Genomic DNA, 19,333 nt, shown 5'->3' with positions numbered 1-19,333 from the left:
AGCCAGCTGGAGATCATGATTTGCTCTGAAAAGTTAAGCATAAACAGCACTCCCAGAACCACGTTTACGATCGGCGTTTTGAATCGACGTTTGAAATCGCTGATTCTGTCCTCGCAATGGAAGCATAAACACACCCTTAGTGACATACATCCTTCTGTAATTGATCTGCATCTTATACATGGAAAGCACAGAAAATGTATGTTTGAATTAAATAGCAGAATGTACTATTCATTTAATTTTCTATTTATTCCTGAAAAAAAATACATTGTAAAGAAATACATTGTTATGCTCACTTAATTTGTGTGTAATGAATTATATTTGGAATGTACAGTTATCACATTAATTTTTATTCTAGACAGCATGTTTGTATGTTTACATTTTTATGATGGGTTTTGTTTTCATGTTCATAAATTGTTGTATGCTGAATGAAAATTGTGGTGATGATACAATGTTTATAACTATAATGTACATTTTGCTTCTTTTGTAGGTTCATTGGTCTGATTCAACGGTATCATGTGTGAGTAAAACACATGCTCAGCTCTTTGATTTCCAGTGCAAGGTATGTTGAATTATACATGCAAATTGCACTTTCATTAAAGGTGGAACGTAACTTTGTCCAAGATTAAATAATTAAAATAACCTTTCCAGCTACTATTGTATTGTAGTTATAATTACAAACTCTAATAACTGTTTAGTTAAGAATTGCCTGAGCTTTACAGACAGACTGAGCAGCTTGATAGTGTACCACCATATCACTCTGTGTCACTAGCTGCTGCTCTAGCCAACACACGTGTCCGCTGGTCACGCTAGGGCTCACTGTGTATCTTTCACTTTTTAGATAGTACTACTTTGATAATAGGCATATATATAACATCCTGATTTTATTTAAACCTTATTTATGTTGACTATGCACTAGGAAATGATACCAGTTTCCTGCCATTCTGTTACAAGCAAAATTTTCTACTGTTCATTCATTCCTTTGATTTACACTTTTTTATAGATATTTTGAAAAGTTTGTGACAGTAGGCATCATTCAGTTAAGATGTTTAATTTTCTTGCATTTCAGCTTGTTCAGCTGTTTCCAGATGAAGCTAGCACTGAGCAACAAGATCGGGTTATTCCTTATATTCCAGGTAATTTTGCCTTGTTTTGATTATTTTATTTGCCTATTCATTTTTTTTACTAATCTTTTCAAATTTACTCCTGTTCTACTAGTATTCTTGCAAAATAATATTACGATTAAAATATAAAAATAATAAAACTTTGTCTGCAAATTGAAAATAAGATTTTGGATGGAATCTAAAATCTCAATGTCAGAAAACTTGGAAATGAGTTCTGTGATGTCAGTCTACATCCGGATGTCTGTTCATTTTCTCATGTGACATCAATTTCATGTGTCACCTACATACAGGTGATTTTGGTTTTAGAAATGATATCCTTTGTACTTCTCTCCTGTTTGCTGATGATCACAATATATTTCAATAAAGGAAAACATAACATACATGTATATGCAGTATATAACATCCTGGCCCGTATTCTGAAGATGGGTTTAATTTAAACTCAGGTTTAAAGTTGTGGTTAAAGTATGGAAAGCCAATTGCTACATAAATCACGGTAGATATATCATATTTCAGCTCATTTGGCTCTCAAATCATTCATATTTGTCTATGAAGTATGAATAGATGATTGTTTTCCCCATCAATGAATCAGGAAAGAGCACAGCAAACATAAGAAACATACAACTTAATAGATATTTTTACACTTTTGGCTTCCCATAATTTTAGCACATAGTCAGAACCATGGTCTAAGTTAAATCTGACTTCAGAATACTGGCCTCTGGTGTCACACGCATGAAAAATTAGAATCAGTGTTAGATTTTGAATCATATTCATACATTTTTGTCAATCAGCAATATCAAATTGGAAAAAAAATCGAATGGGTTGGGTCGAATGAATATCTTTAGCCTTCCTGTTGTAATTAGGCTCGTTGCACCCCCTGTGTTTATAAAGCTACAGGCACCATTACCTCCCTGCCCTCTGATTCTTTTGTTTTTACTATGGGATTTCGTCTGTTATTTAAATGTTAACAAGTTTAGTAAAGATGGAACAGTTAAATTTTTGGTACATATGAACATGATCATGCAGCAATGGCCATATGGGTGCCTATTACTGTTGTGTCAGAAGTTGAGTTCAGACCAATTTGGATGGATGGATGGATGGATGGATGGATGGATGGATTGATGAATGTGTGAATGAATTAATTGAAAATATATGTGAAAGAATGAATGATTGGATAAATCAGTGCATGAGTGATTGAGTGAGCGAATAAGCCAACAAGTGAAATTGAACATTAACATATATGCAGAATGCATTTGTTCTATTATTTGTACACAGATCTCTGTGTTGAATGAAGGTATACTTTGAGGCTTTGGTTTGACATTAAGTGTATTTATTTGGGCCCATCAAGTACTGTGTATAGAGCTGTTTTCATCATAGCGTCACAAGAATATCTGGCTCTAGGGGAAAGGATGGGGTTTGAACAAATCATGATTAGCTCTGTAGTGAACTACATGTATCCACATGTTGTTTCCTATTCATGAGATCATTTACCTCTCACTAATGTTTCCAGTGTAGATGCCCAAACTGCACATTACATGGAACATGTGATTCAAAGAAATAGTTACATATTTTTTTCCCCAGTTATTTTGTAAATATTTCTCATCTCTAAATATTTCATTTACAACTTTACCTCACACAAGAATAATAACACCAAAGGCCCACACATACACTGTACATACACAGATAAACAAGTTCTGAAACCTTATTTGTTTAGGTTTCCCTCAATAATGAGAGCCAATAACTATGAAAGATAATTGCAATTCAATTGCTGTAATTATTCTCTATTGTCTGCGTATAGACATTATGCAAGAACTTTAACTGGTGTGAATTTGACTTACATATTTGGTAGCAGGATTCACTACCCTCATGCTAAAGGGGAGGGACTAAAAAAGCACATTTGCAATGATTGGTTTAGATGGAGTGAAAAGGAATAATGGAAATCCAAGTTGCAAAGAGAAGTAAAGAACTGTTTCCATGGTAGCAATCTGTATTTGCACTTAGCTAGTTTAATAGGGTCATTCAATTTCTATCCCTGGAATATTCTTGGTTATTATGCGTCTTTTGCAACCTGGTAAATTGTTAGAATGTGTGCTGGCTTGGATGTGCAGTAAAGAAGAATGCTTTATTTTTCCACTTCCTTAATGGATTAAAGAACTTTATACAAATGTCAGCATGTAAAGCTAGCATATATGTTCAGTAGCTCCTCAGTGAGTGATGATTATTGATGATTTGTAACCTCATCACAATATACAATGGCCTATTATTTTAAAGCTTAAGGTCGCATCTTTCACATGTTGTAATTCAAAAGATTCCTTATCCATGCATGAGTGAGTAAAAACAATTTGAAAAAAAGGGATAGTTACTAAGGTCACTTTAGATGAAAATTACAGATCTAAAACATCAATTATCTGTTCTTTTGTTAATTTGATATCTTTAAAGGACATGTCCACCCCAACAAAGAGTTGATTTGAATAAAAATAGAAAAATCTAACAAGCATAACACTGAAAATTTCATCAAAATCAGATGCAAAATAGGAAAGTTGTGACATTTTAAAGTTTAGCTTAATTTCACAAAACAGTTATACGCACATCCTGGCTGGTATGCAAATGAGGAGACTATGACGTCATCTACCCACTATTTTGTATTTTATTATATGAAATATTTGAATTTCCCTCATTGTCAAGTGATACAACGATTAATTCCTCCCTGAACATGTGGAATTAGTATTGTTTTATACTATATAGTTCAGTCAAGTTGGTCCTTCTTGTGAAATCTATAAAAAATAAAATATAGTATAATTCAAACAATAAAAACAAAAGAAATAGCGAGTGATTGACATCCACTGACTCACCTAGTTGTGCATATCACTGTTTTGTGAAAAATAAGCGAAACTTTAAAATGTCATAACTTTCTTATTTTACATCCGATTTTAGTGAAATTTTCAGCATTATGATTGATTAGTTTGATTTTTCTCTATTTATTCAAGTCAGCATCTTCCTGGGTTGGACTTGACCTTTAAGTTATATTGAAAAGGGTCTTGAAGTAAATAGCGAAGCTCTGTGTACTTAAAGTAATTCTTGATTTCCAACAATTTCATAAACAGAACTTTTACAGACAGGCTGTCAAACTTATTCAACACTATTTTGACGATCAGACATGCATTTATTTTTTTTTTGGTACTGTGCCATAGCTACAGTAGGATCCATTAAAATGCACATTTGATCAATGAAATAGTGTAAATACAAGTATTTTTCAAAGAGACAGAACTTTGTGTTCTTCTTAGTAATGATAATGATAATAGTTACATTTATATAGCGCTTCATACTTTGGTTTCTGAGTGCTTTAAATTGTAATTAAATTTCTGGTTATTGTATAACAATTCTCAATTCAAAAGAATGAGATAGGCCTAAAGATTTACCACTGAAAGAGCACATGCTTTGTCGATATATAATTTTGCAGGTGCTATATGCCCTAGATTCCATACTCAGAGTAAACACCTTGTTTCCAAATGGTCGAGGTAGCCATCCACAATTCATGTGCCTGAGGATATTCTCTATCGGTCATACATGTTAAATGTGTGAGACAAGACACATTAGCCTCCTTTTCATGTCACATCTCAACCGTGAAACAATTATAACCTTCTTCCAGCCTTCCAGATATAATTATTTCAAATATTTCTATCACAATAGACTTCATTGAACTTATTGCAAAATTTACAGATGTAGAACATGCACAAGAACCGATGATGTTATCAATAAGCAGAACTAACATGAAAATTGACACTATGAGTTGAAGAGAAAAAGAGACATGATTTGGATGTCAAAGCCTCTGAGGAGATAGTGCAACCATATGGAACACAGCAGCACAGTAGCTATAGATAGACTTTCTCACCGATGTGCATTTACTCTCATACTGTGTGCATTCTGCAGTTTGCAAGTGGTTGAGTTAAAATGTCAACACAGAGATAGCGCATTGTTGTGGCCTATTGACAAATGAATTCATTTATCCTCATAGACTTTGTACAGGGAAACCACGATTGCAGTAATCAATAGTCAGATTTGATTTTGATTTGAAGTACATGTACATGTACATTTGAGGTTTTATTGCCTAATTGTGATTGTGAATTATTCAAGAGTCTTATTTAAAAGAAATAAATAAGGAGGCATTGATTTCTGATATATCTTGGAAAGCTCACTCTCAAATACACAGGTGAAAACATTCATATACGGTGTAATTCAGGATACTGGAATGGACAATAGAACATTGACCCTTTTTCATATTTGGAATTTACTTTTATTGTCCTTTCCTCCAGTTGATGAATATGGAAAATATTCTAAAGTACCAATAACACAACATGAAATTTACACCCCCATCCCCAGAAAAAAAGCTAATAAATAAAATGAAATAAACTAAAAATGAGTGACTAATAACATTAATATTAATTACAGAAAAGTTTGATTTTAGTAAACACAGATAGTTATTCCTTTATGTGTTGAATGATGATATATTTATGACACTTATCTATGTACTATGAATTTCAATTTTCATTATTGCTTCAACGAATAGGCCGTAATATATATACATTCAAAAAGTGTATGCACAAAAAGTATAGACATGCCACAAGGAAAATCCAAAAGCTCATACTAAAAGTTATTTATTCTAGAAATAAAAAGAAAGTTCATTACACCGTACACTTTGATACTTGTCACTAACACATTGATCAAGATATGAATTCAGTATGAATAATACACATTTACCATAGACCCCAACATGGGTTGTCTCTGGCCTAAGGATCTATGTTTTCAAGAAGTACAATGGTTACTGCCGGTAATGGTGGAATGCATTGTCATTACATGGAAGTTTGTCATACACAAAGGTCAAAGTACTTGGCACAGAGAATCACCAGAAGCTATTTCACAAGATAAAGAACTGTAAACAGACAGTTTTGTGATCCTAATTGAAGGGTGCACAATTTGATTGTTTGTTTATTTAAAAAATCTTAAAATTGTATTTATACATAGTACATTAAAAGAGTTATTAGATATTATTATCTCAGTTGTCACAATTTTATGAAGCAAATATGTACAATACAGTTTACTTTCCTTACCCATTTGACATGTTTGCTTTTCTCCTATTGTCTAACCTTTGTCACCTATTATCAAAGTGCAAGGATAACTATTTGTTTGAGTTGATGTTGAAAATGTGTTTACTAGTGGTTCTACATAGCACGTTTAATGTGTAAATTACTTGTCCGTGTTATTACCGAAGGATGAATTTTCATATGAAATTAGAAAGCAAAGGCCTTTATCATAGGCTCATTTTATCTTGCCTACTAATTTGACTGTGTTGTGATGCATTTCGTAAAACAAAATAGTACAGTTACAAATGGATTCACAAACAACTGACATATGGCAGGCTGAAAATTATTATTTTTACTATTACTTTTTTCGGGGGCTACTTTTCATAACTGATTGCCTAAATCTGCAACATTGAATGATCTTTAACATTGAAATGAATGGGGCATCAGGGGGCTGTTTTAATTTCCAGGTCCCCATGTAACTTTTTCCCCTGATGTTTGGAGTGCCAAATATCTTCCAGGTTATACAAGTTTGACTAGATGTTTTGAATGATTTTGTTTCTATTGTGGCAAATGGCATACATGTAACTGAGGTGAAATACTCTTCATGGGGGGGGGGTGTGAAATCACTCCAACCCCCCATGTTACTTTTTCCCCTGATATTTGGAGTGCCAAATATCTTCCAGGTTATACAAGTTTGACTAGAGGTTTTGAACAATTTTGTTTCTATTGTGGCGAATGGCATAACTGAGGGGAAATACTCTTCATAGTATTTCAGCTTCAGGTATAAATGCAATTAGCTGACTTACAAATGAACTGAATTACAAATTATTGAGAAATCTATTTGTGATTTTTAAAAACAACATACATTTTATTTGTAATTGTAACAGCTGAAGATAAAATGTTTGTCTTCAATCAGGATTAGATTGCATATTCTGACTGAAACCTCGAGAGTCCTCCCACGGTCCCACTATTATTCTCTCTTCTTCATGTCCATGCTCTCTTTGTCTGAAATCACATTGAAGCATACTGATAATCTCTTGTTTTTCTACTTAATTCTCTATCCTAAGCAGGAAAGAGGATTTTCAGCATGACCCCACCAGGAGAACAAGGAGAGAAGACTCAAACTGAAATAGTGGAATATACCAAGTAAGTACTGCCATTTGCACAATACCTTCATTTTTTTTAAAGGTTTTTGTCTATTTTTTTAGGTTTTTGTCTAGGGTACAGAGTGGAAGAAAATGAAAGTGAACAAAGGGAAAGTGAGTCAGTTGGTTATTTCAAGTTTTCATTGCTGGTTATGGTATTTCTAAACCACTGATCAGTCACAATGCCATCTTATAAGGGGGGGTATCTTGTTTATTTATGATAAGTGTAATTTTTTATTCCAAAAGAATGATACATTTTCTGTAATAAGGTAAGCTTGATCCATCCAGTCTAAATCAAAGCAAATTATAAAGAGCTTAAGACATTTCAACATCTCACTATGATATTTCAAATTGCAAATCCTACATTACTTTTGTAATTGAACATATGAAATGACATTTCATATCACCAAATTCAATTTCATCTTCTTAAATTTTTGCCCGTGGCTTAGGACTTGCTGTGCCGAATTTTGTGTAGCAGGATTTCCATGTGCATATCCAAGTTATAAAAAATAAAACCCGTTTTATATTTTTAATTCATTTTTGTGCCAATGCTACCATTAGATATCAATAACAAGCACTGAAGTTTTTGTAACTCCCTAATTCTGTTCCTCAACTCTTTTCCTGTTCCTCAACTCAATCTTCCACCTTCAGCCAAATATCAGATCAAAATCAAGAAGAGGACAACATGCAAAAGAGCTTATTTTTTTGTGGGGTCCCACATCTAGATTTGATAGATTTTTCATACACCTGTCCTAGACGGGACGTATTATGGTATCATGCTTGGTGTCCGACTGTCCGTCCATTAACTTTTCCTTGTAAATGCGATAACTTCAGTTTGATTTAACCTAGGCTCATATAATTTGGTGTGTATGATACTAGCATGAATGCCATGAAGCCTATTGATTTTGAGGTCAAAAGGTCAAGGTCACAGTGACATGCTTTCCATCTTACCCTTCTATAATCCTTGTAAATGCGATAACTTAAGTTTAACATAACCTAGGCTCATTTAATTTGGTGTGTATGATACAAGCATGGATCCCATGAATTCTATTGATTTTGAGGTCAGAAGGTCAAAGGTGAAGTCGCCACCTTCCACTTTTCTTGCTTGACCAATAATTCCATTTTCCGTTTTACAGGCGGGCGTATTATGTGCTCGCTTTAGCGGCACTCTTGTTTACCATTGTTAGCTGTTACAGCATGAATAATGCATGATGCCAATTTACTCACCTCCTACTGTATTAAGCCATGGAGTTTATGATGACGTGAAAGCCCTCTCTGATTTATCGAAACTCGTGTTTGCCCTGTTTGTATTGTAGACAATTGTCAGCCTTGCCTCAGCATATACTCCAGTGTGACCATGTGATACAGTTCTTTTGCTCTAATGTGTGCGATGGTAGTGGTATGCAACAAGACATCGGTCATCATAGCAGTATATCTCCCTCAGCCCCACCTGCTGGTGAGTATCTTGCGATTGCTCGTAAAAGGGAATCCAACGCAAACAAAATAACATTATATATCAAATGACAATAACTTATTTCTACCTGACTTCCAACAAGGAGTTGTTATAAAGTGAAAAAAATGTGAAAAAGAAAAGGGGGAAAAGATAAATTAGACAAGCAGAAAGATGAAAGTTTATTCAATGTTATACAAAGCATAAAAATAATTAAGTTTGAAAAGTTGAATCGCAATAGTACCTAATGGGATTTCTTTGATGCATATGTAATGACACTGATGTAGTGTAGGGACTACCCCTCCATTGCTCCATTATAAACAAAAATAATTGTCACCTTTTTTGAAGGTTTAGTTACTAAGAATTGTGTTTTTATGAGGACATAAAATAACCTGCTATTTATATATTTTGTTTTTGTATATTTTTTTTGGAGGGGTGAGGGATATATTTTTCCTAATTTGAGTGATTTGGATAGGCCTTTTTAATTTTCACATTACAGTTTGTCTCCCGTATTTATCTCACGTTTATCGTTAGCCTTTGTTGTTGATGCCGTTTTGATTGGTTGGTAAGTTGATTGATTGATCCATGCATCCATCCATTTATTTATTTATTTTATAAATGTCTATAAACAGAAAAACCAAAGCCACCACTTCCAGCAGTTCATCTTCCAGCCCTGGTGACCAACCAAGCTGAAATCAACAAGCAGCTGGAGCAGTTTGCAGCCGGTGTGAACAAGACCCAGGTGTTTCCAGCTGCCTTGGCTCAGATGCAGCAGTCTATCCAACCACACTCCATGCAACAAGCGCTTCAACATCAGCAACAACCGTCCATCCACTTACGACATCCACAACCACAGCAGTTCCCAAATGTGCACATACAACAACAACAGCAGCAGCATCAGCAATCACAGCAAATCAAGGGCCACGTTTCCCCTCACCCTCACCTCCCGCCACATCATCCGCACATGCAGATGCAGTCCCATGCCCATATACAGTTGCAGCAACAGCAGCAAGTCCAACAACATACTCAGCACCATCACCACCACCAGCAGTTGCTTAGCCCTGGTAACCCCCAGTTGCAGCAACAACTGCCACCCCCACCTCAACAGCAACTACACCAGCCACCCCCACCACCTGGAACACCAACTCACAACATAGCTGCCTCCGTCAATCAACTTCACATCTCACAACACCACCACCAAGTCAACCTTCCTGCACCGGTGCAACCTCACAATAATGGCAATGGAAGTGAGGGCAGCACCAACAATACCAACGGTGGTGGTGGTGGTGGCAGCAACGGTGGCAACGTGTCCATGCATTCAAACAACAACTCAATGGTAACTGCGACTGTGACAACCACCAGTGCTGGCAACAATTCTGTGTACTATCAAACTGTGTCTAGTATGGTCTTCATTCCTACTCCTTCAGAGCAGTACACAAATGCAGGAAGCACTTCTGGTAAATATTAATCTAGCAGCAGCTTGATTCTTTAAATTGTAGAAGCTGCAGTAGTTCATGCACTCCATTGGAAAAAAAATTATGATGGTACTTTACAAGTAACCTTCCATGAAATAAATAAGGACTCTTTGAGCTCCACTCAAAAGTTTGAGTGTACTTGTAATACATGTTGATTTCTCAAGATCATTCACAAGTCAATGTCATATGCATTGCTCTCTGATTTCTTATATCTAATTTAAGAGTGGGAAAAATGAAGCAATTTTGAGAATATGTCATGTGTTTTTGGAGGCAGTTAAAAAGGCGACTAATTTCTAAAATATAATTTCTAGAGCAATAATGGTTCGAGTAGTTGTGCTGTTATTTTTTTTCACATTCTTCAAGATGTTCAGATTATGATCATCTTAAAATGGCATACTAGTTGATCAAAAATACTAAATTGTTCTTGATTTTAAGCCAAGAATCAGTTATTAGTACCGAGTGTTTGGTACTCATAATATTCAATATTAAATATACCAAGATCATAATACCAGGGTCCCATGACACAAAGGTTAGTGATTAATCGTATGCTTGATTTTCATGATTGATTGTACATTGTGGTCAATGGAATCGATTGTAGAAAATTGTTCTATGGTCATTGCTAAGCTTTGTGTTTCGGGCCCCAGGTCAAACTCCATATTTATTTGGTATTCCTATACCATTTCTCTCTCTTTTCATTCATTTCGCAGAATCTGTTTCTGTGTCACAACAGTCCTATAAATCAGTGCAACCAAATCCTCCACAAAATTGGTAAGTTAAAGATCTTGTAAATAAAAAGATTCCAAATGAATTTAGAAGCTCATTGCAAGATTTGAAATTATGTGAATAGCATGAATTTGCCACATATTTATAGGGGAGATTGTGTGTAATATGATGTTTATATTAAACTTGTGTGAATTCAAGCAGTGAAGTTTACTTGGTTTTTACATGCTTTTATATTATTTCCTGCTGGAAATATTTCATCATTGATTATACATGTATAGTATATGATACTAAAAGAAAAAAGTGTAATGTGTATCACATGGTCTACCAATTCAATGCACTTTCACATGAAAGCTCATTACTTGTGATTATAACTAAGACGTGTAGATAACATTCTTGTAACTGCTTTTCACTACTTCCAGGCCTCCGTCATTCACCACTCCAGGGAACCCTCCCACCCATACCGCATCGCTCTACGCCTCGGCACCGTCCACCACCCATGTGTGCATCTCTCAGACACCCCTGCAATCCCCCATCTTCCGGTGTCCGGTACCCTACAACTCCCCCCAGACCGGTCTAGCACCCTCCTCCAGCAGGGAGGTTGCCCCCATCATCCATGAGTGGCTCAAGAAGCAGCGACTCCACAAGTATGCCTACCTCTTTGAAGGGATGAGCTTTGATCAGGTAACCATGGCAACCATCTCTATAATAAAATAATTTGTTTTGTCTAGGTTTCATGAAATCTGAGTTGCATTGTCTTAAATCTGTGCATTGTACAAAAATGGAGTTTATATCTACCATTTGCTGAAGGCTTCATTTTTGTCTCACCTGCATAGCAGAGTGAGACTAGGCGCCGCTTTTCCGACTACGGCGGCGTCAACATCAAATCTTAACCTGAGGTTAAGTTTTTGAAATGACATCATAACTTAAAAAGTATATGGACCTAGTTCATGAAACTTGGCCATAAGGTTAATCAAGTATTACTGAACATCCTATCAGAGTTTCATGTCACATGACCAAGGTCAAAGGTCATTTAGGGTCAATGAACTTAGGCCATGTTGGGGGAATCAACATCAAAATCTTAACCTGAGGTTAAGTTTTTGAAATGTCATCATAACTTAGAAAATATATGGACCTAGTTCATTAAACTTGGACATAAGGTTAATCAAGTATCACCAAATATCCTGCATGAGTTTCACGTCACATGACCAAGGTCAAAGGTCATTTAGGGTCAATGAACTTTGGCCGATGTGGGGGTATCTGTTGAATTACAATCAAAACTTTAAAAGTTTTTGGATCTGATTCATGAAACTTGGACATAATAGTAATCAAGTATCACTGAACATCCTGTGCAAGTTTCAGGTCACATGATCAAGGTCAAAGGTCATTTAGGGTCAATGAACTTTGGCCGAATTGGGGGTATTTGTTGAATTACCATCATAACTTTGAAAGTATGTTAGTCTAGTTCATAAAACTTGGACATAAGAGTAATCAAGTATCACTGAACATCCTGTGCGCATTTTAGGTCACATGACCAGGGTCAAAGGTCAATGAACTTTGGCCATAATGGGGGTATCTGTTGAATTACTATCATAACTTTGCAAGTTTATTGATCTGACTTTTGAAACTTGGACCTAAGAGTAATCAAGTATCACTGAATATCCTGTGCAAGTTTCAGGTCACATGATCAAGGTCAAAGGTCATGTGAGATCAATGAACTTTGGCCGCATTGGGGGTATTTGTTGAATTACCATCCTATCTCTGTAAGTGTATTGGTCTAATTCATAAAACGTGGAAATAAGAGTAACCAAGTATCACTTAACATCTTGTGTGAGTTATAGTAGTTTTCAAAGTCAGCACTGCTGCTATGTTGAATCGTGTGATGCAGGTGAGACGGCCAGAGGCATTCCACTTGTTTTATTCAAGCGGATCGATTTGTATATGTAAAATTTATTTATTTATTTCTCGTTTGTCATATTTTGAGGAATCCACAATATACAAGCCTAGCTTTTTAGTGGGATTCTCCATTTTCACAAATTATAAATTGCAATTTTTTTACACATGATTATTTTATATGTAACTGTTTTATGACATGTCTTTCTCAAGTTGATTTTATGACATTGATCTATTTTTTATGATGTTGACTTGTTATGATTGTATTTATTTGATTTATATTTTGTTGAAAATGAAATAAATGAAAATGAAAAAAATGATTAGTAGCAATAATGGTGGATTCTTCTAAAGCGCACTTTTCCGTCAGGTAGCATGACACTCATGGTGCTATGTACAATCATAATAAAAATCATTAGGACAAAAATAAAAAATATGTTACATTTTATATCAAAGTATAAAAATTCAAATTCAATGATACAGAGCAAAAAAAAGAGGAAATTTCATACAGCTATGACTGTTTGAATCCCAGAAACAATTCTTTCGTAGTCAAAAAATAAAAATGAATAATTAATACAACATAAACACCTTTATGATCTATTCCAATTCAATGATTTCAATTCAGACTGACTTAAATGAATTACAACATTTTGATAAAGATTGCAGTTAAAAGTCAATGATAAAATTACAAGATGCAAAGATATTTCAAGTAATTGTTTAAATGAAGTGTTGAAATGATGATGCCCATATGTTGAAGATATAGAGAAAAGTGGAGGGGGCCACATACTGACCCTTGGGGGACACCTTATGTCAGAAGAGGAGTTTCAGACTTGGCTTCACCAATATGCACGCACTGAGAGCAATTTGTCAAAAAGGACCTGAAACCCAGCCCCCCCAAAAAAAAAAAAATAAATAAAAATAAATAAACATAAATATCTAAAAAATTAAAATTAAGATAAAAAAAGACTTAAGAAAACTTTGATATTAATCTTATAAACAACAATTACACAAACCAGACATTTGAAGTTGGAAAGGATACACAATATTGCTTGGCCTGCATCAGATGTGGATAGGGAAGTGTCAATTACATTGCTTTCCCTGCCGTCAGATGTTTGTTGGATGGTTATGAAGAGCTTCACTGAGAGTGGATTTTCTTAATATCCATCATTATAAAAATTAATCCCTAATATATTTTTATTCTTAATTTTCTATTATGCGCTTTTACCAAAGTGAAATATCAAATTACCTTTTTAAAGATGTTCCTGACATACATTTTCATTTATCAAGAAATGGATCCAGATGTATTTATTGAACCCTCTTTTTTTCACCATGCCTGATTCTAGGTGCTAAAACTTTCTGATGAACAGATTGATCGTTGGAATATTGTCAAAGGAGCAAAAGGACGTATCAAGACCCAATTGGAACAGCTGAGGTAATATCTTCCTCTCTTTTCAATTATTAAAAAGCTAGGCAATCTTTAGAAATCTTAGTCCAGTATATGCATACTTATGCTTTAAAACTGTAATGAGAAACTTACAAACTCCAGTTATCATGTTCTACACTATGATTCAGTTTCTATGCACTTTCTCCACTAATGTTATGATCATGGATTTTTGTCACCCCTCAAGCCCTTTGCATCCCCCATTACACAGAACCTTTCCCCTCATTATGTAACTTTGATATTTCCTTTTCATTTCCTGTAGGAAAAATGATCTGCATCTGTTTAATGGGTTGACCCCTCAAGCCTTGGGGATGCACCCTAACATGGGTATCACCCCTGGATTCTTCATGACCCCTCCACCCCCTGGATCGGCAGGTACCCTCTTGCCCCACATGGCTGCCGCACACATTGTAAGCCTACAGCAGCAGCAACAGCAGCAGCTCGGTGAGGGTACCGGGTCGGAGTGCTCTTCACCACCGTCAAGCCCCAGGGATAGCTCAGATGAGAATGATCGTGGTATGTAGTCCATTGATGTTTCTCTGATTTTGATTTGATTCGGTTTTTGCATTTCATTGTATAAAATTTTAAATGGAACTTAATCTATCAGCATCTGCCATCCTGAAATCTGTCTTCCATTTGTTTAGACATTTACAAACAGAAAATATGCATACATATGTCAAGTGGAGAAAATTTGATACAGCATTAGGTCTTAATTTAGCAAAAACATAGATGAAAAAAAACCAACAGATGTAATAGTTTCAGATTCTTTATCCCCGCCCACCCTGTACCGTGTTATGGAACTATTCTACATTTTACATTCGTCCATTCCTTTTTGCCAGATTCCGAAGAGAGTGAAAGCTCTGCTACATCGTGTGCTGAGACAATCCAAAGCCAAGCCAAGAGGAGAGAAACATCTGCTGGTATGCCATCGCCTCAACAAACCAGCCCTAGGGAGCTTGTCACCAAGAACCGCAATCAGCCATCGGCAACCTCTCTACCCTACAGTCAGGTGGTGAAGTCCGTAGGTGTGGATGCTGGCAGGCAAGGGGACAGGTCTCCTATCCCTCCAGGGGAACCCAGACAGGTGGCTATCAAACCTCAGGCAGGGACTGCGGTTAGCCCAATGCAGCAACAGCAGCAGCAACAACAATCCGCAAACAATGACCAGCAACCCCAACAACTTCAGCTGCAGCCTCCACCACAGAAACCTCACATGCATCAGCAACCGCCTCATCAAATGCAACAGAGGATGAATGCAATGCCATCGCAGCCTCTGCCAGCTGGCAACACGGTGGTGATCGGTAAGCAGCTGCCACAGGTTGTTAGTCCTGATGGAAACCCTGGACAGCTTCATCAGTTAGACAGTCCCGTCATAGCTGGCGCACCCTTCACCCCACATGTTTTCCATATCAAGCAGGGCAACAAGAGTGTTCACACGGTGCAGTACATACAAGGTGATGGGGAAGGAGGAGGGTTTAGGACATCAAAAGTTGTAGTGCAGCAGGCCGTTCCTGGTGCAAGGGGATCAATAGCTTCACCGTCCCCTCCTATACCTGCAGGAACCTTACAGTCAAGGAGCGATGTCCCCATGTCAGTAATGCAGCAACATGCACAGCCCCAAGAACAGGTCAACCCTACCTCTAAGACTGTTCACAACTCTGGCACTATTCAGCTGCTACCAAATCTTCATTCCCTTGCACTACCCACAACAGACGGCTACATAGCACCCACATCGGTTACTTATGTTACTTCATCCAAGCAAAGCCTGGCAATCAGCTCTGACAGCACACCTTGTAACAATAATCTGTCCAGTTACAACAGTTGCACATCATGTGGTTGTAATGGCCAGTGTGGACAAGCCAACCATCAACCTTCCACCAGTGCACCCAGCAGCAACAGTAATGGCAACAGTAGCAGCAGTAGCAGCAGCAACCTTTCCTCTTCCCACATGATCCACTTCAACCAGCCGACAACGTACATCGCCGGTCCTGGCCAGCTCAACTTCCCCAACTACTACCACCAGGGCAACATGATTCCTCCGGGAACCCCAAACAGCATGAGGAATGCCCCTCCGCCGAGCATGCCCCACAGCAACGGCCCACGTTACCCCCCTCCGATGCCTCCCTCGCCCCTCCAGGGTGGCTTGCCGGACATGATGTACGGAGGGAACCCTCACTTTGGTATGATGCCTCCAGGTGCTCAGATGTATCTCAGTGGACTTGGTGGTATGGGTCATAGAGGACATGGGATCCATGGTGGAGGGGGAGCAGGTGGATCTAAGAAAGGACAGATGACATGCTTCAATTGTGGTGGTCAGGGACATAGAGCTAGTGAATGCAGAGAAGCCACCATGGAGTCTATCACTCATAATAGTGAGTAGTACCTTTGCAGCTTACTTGCATTGGCATTACATTGCAGCTTACTTTTGGTACAGTAATGAGACATTAGTAACTCTATAAACAGTTAAGTTTATCATGTAATGTACCATTAAATATTGTTAGTGGATTGAAACACTTGTGTTATGGAGTAAAAATATGCTGACACAATTATGCCTGAATTACATTTTTAATATTTCTTATATCAAAAGATTTGTTCTTTATGAATTATGGGTGTATGAAACAAATAAAATGGTCTACAACTTTAAAAAAGTACAATAAATCAATTAAATACATAAAGAATTTGACCCACGTTGGTATTTTTAATATATAAAAAAATAAACAAAGATTCAGGTAAACTTGCACAAGCTGACTATTTGCTCAAGTCAAAGCAATTTTATACACCTGGGGCCCCTTGCAGAAAGAGTTGCAATCAATCACAACTCTAAAAATCATGCGCAACTTGATTTTTAGCCAATCAACAGTATGCATTTGGGACTTGCGAATGATTTTTGCTTACGTTTAAATGCAACTCATTCTGCAATGGACCCCAGATAATGTAATACTTGTGTTATATACCTTAAGGCCAGCATATTTCTGTGGTCCCAACAGATTCAACTTAGCCAAAGTTACCTCTATTACAGTTGTTATTTTTCAAATTTGTAAATTGTGTTGTAAGTCATTAGAAAAGTTCAACCAAGTTCATCTGTAATTACGCATGAATTAAGAGCTTAATAGATTTACGTTTATTTCTCATTTCATTCGTCCATCTGCAGGTCACTACCGGCTGAATTACAAGTCGTCAACGTCAGACTTAGCTGAGAGCACACCTGATAGCTAACACAGGATCAACCATCCCTAACCCTAGGGGCTCTATATTCCTTCCAATGGATAGGTCGTCTTTGTGCTTTTCATAATCCTTGGCATTTCTCCTAACCACTGTTTTATCATGGAAAAATCTTGCTGGAAGCAAGGCTAGTTTATCATGATGTTGACTACTAAAAGTGTTTGGGGTTTTTTTTGCCAGTAATATTTATTATTCGTCTGTGCAGTATTTCACACAGTAAGTGTGAGAGCAGCGTAACTCCGTTGACTTTCCTCCAGAAGTTCCTCAAACGTGAAGACTTTGATTGGACAGTTTGAAAGATGGTGTTGAGTGTGGCCATTATATATTTTTTTTTCTTGAAAGGTGCAAATAATTGTGAGATTCATGCAAAGTTGGTACTTGATATAGCAATTTAATTTTTGTGTTTTTTATGAATTGTTAATTTCATTTTACAAACAGGACAAATCTTATAAGAATCATGATTAATCAGCTTGTTTTTTATGTTGAATATTGATTTTACTTATAGTTTTTACTTTATGAATTTCCATAAACAGAAATGGGAATTGTTATTTGTCATTGCACTATTGTGGAATTTTGAGGTACTGCATAAGAAAGGTCTAGACACCAAACCACTATTATTTCTAATCATCAGTTTTTTTCTTTGAGACATTTGTTTTGAAAAAAAAATCACTGTAGATATATCAGAATATTATATTCAATTGATGAATAAAGTTTTATATGTATCACAAGTTTGTTATAAATACCTTATTATGATAAAGACAGCTCTTTTGGAATTCACCATATCTCCACATTTAAATGCCACACTATGTATAAACACTAAAGTGTGCCCTCTATTGATAAGATTGAGAAATTGTGCCATTTTACCCCACAATGCATCAGCTTCATTCAGAGGGGTGGGTTAGTTTGAAAAGCGTGGACCGCATACCACAAACTTTAGCGACCGATTTACATTTGATTTGTGTGATTGATGGCACATGATGATCCATTCAATTAGTTTAAGAATCGATCCTAAGATCAATCACTAACTTTGAGTTTCAGGGCCAGAAGCAGAATAAGTTTGTGCCTGTGAAAATGATGCATTGTGGGTAGATATTATGGCTCTGTCTCCTGATCTCAACTGTAGATGGCGCCAATCAACGTGTCAGTGTCGGTTCTGTGTCACTTGAAAACATGCATGTTGCATACACCTTTTCATGCAATTGAAATATCCATTACTGAAAGCCAATTGTCATATATATTTGCAACTTTCACAGGAAAATTCTTATATTTTGTAATATGCCCGGCTCGACAATACAGTTTGTACATTTTTTCTAATGAGCGAAGTTTGGTGAAGCACTTGTACATTGTAATGACTATATAAAAATGAATCTCAGATGTTTATACCAATACATGTCCTTTGATCTTAAAATCGTTTTTCGTAATGAAAAAAAAGGTTAACAGTATTCATAGTCTTCTTATACAAGAAAGAGGCTGTATTCGTGTATCTGAGATACAAATTGATGATAATTGAAATGATGCATTTGCGACAAAAAGGAGGCATTGTCAAATTATGCTGCTGTGAAGACATGCCTAATATTTGAAAAATGATGACTTCAACACCAAATTGAATGTTTATCCCTTTAATTGTATGTGACTATTTATGGGGTTGATTCAAATTTTCAAAGTGAGTAATATTTGTGAGAGTTGCACATTACATCAGTATTTGTGCTTGTGGTGATGCTTTCTATTGAGGCCATGTCTTAATCATTGAGAGCAAATCTATTTTTGTCCAATGGTCTTTTACTGTCATGA

General features: G+C 36.4%; 1 protein-coding gene across 2 annotated transcripts in view; it reads left to right on the top strand.

The window, feature by feature from the left end:
* Positions 1 to 18,192, top strand: part of LOC121407655 (zinc finger CCHC domain-containing protein 14-like) — a 39,218-nt gene extending 21,026 nt beyond the window's left edge. Inside the window, exons 4-14 of one of the 2 annotated variants that reach the window (XM_041598831.1) lie at positions 488 to 559; positions 1,067 to 1,133; positions 7,270 to 7,345; positions 8,661 to 8,800; positions 9,427 to 10,251; positions 10,977 to 11,037; positions 11,412 to 11,673; positions 14,223 to 14,311; positions 14,583 to 14,836; positions 15,160 to 16,692; positions 17,472 to 18,192. In XM_041598831.1, the coding sequence (XP_041454765.1) occupies positions 488 to 559; positions 1,067 to 1,133; positions 7,270 to 7,345; positions 8,661 to 8,800; positions 9,427 to 10,251; positions 10,977 to 11,037; positions 11,412 to 11,673; positions 14,223 to 14,311; positions 14,583 to 14,836; positions 15,160 to 16,692; positions 17,472 to 17,536 (3,444 nt within the window). In that variant the 3' untranslated portion in view covers positions 17,537 to 18,192. Of the gene's footprint in view, positions 1 to 487; positions 560 to 1,066; positions 1,134 to 7,266; positions 7,346 to 8,660; positions 8,801 to 9,426; positions 10,252 to 10,976; positions 11,038 to 11,411; positions 11,674 to 14,222; positions 14,312 to 14,582; positions 14,837 to 15,159; positions 16,693 to 17,471 lie in introns of both variants that reach the window. The other variant, XM_041598829.1, reaches the window with a different exon arrangement.
* Positions 18,193 to 19,333: the final 1,141 nt, after the last annotated feature.

The sequence above is a fragment of the Lytechinus variegatus genome, chromosome 2, assembly GCF_018143015.1.
Source record: "Lytechinus variegatus isolate NC3 chromosome 2, Lvar_3.0, whole genome shotgun sequence".
NCBI lineage: Eukaryota > Metazoa > Echinodermata > Echinoidea > Temnopleuroida > Toxopneustidae > Lytechinus > Lytechinus variegatus.
Note: the sequence above shows the minus strand (reverse complement) of the source record. Positions and strands in the feature narration are given on the sequence as shown.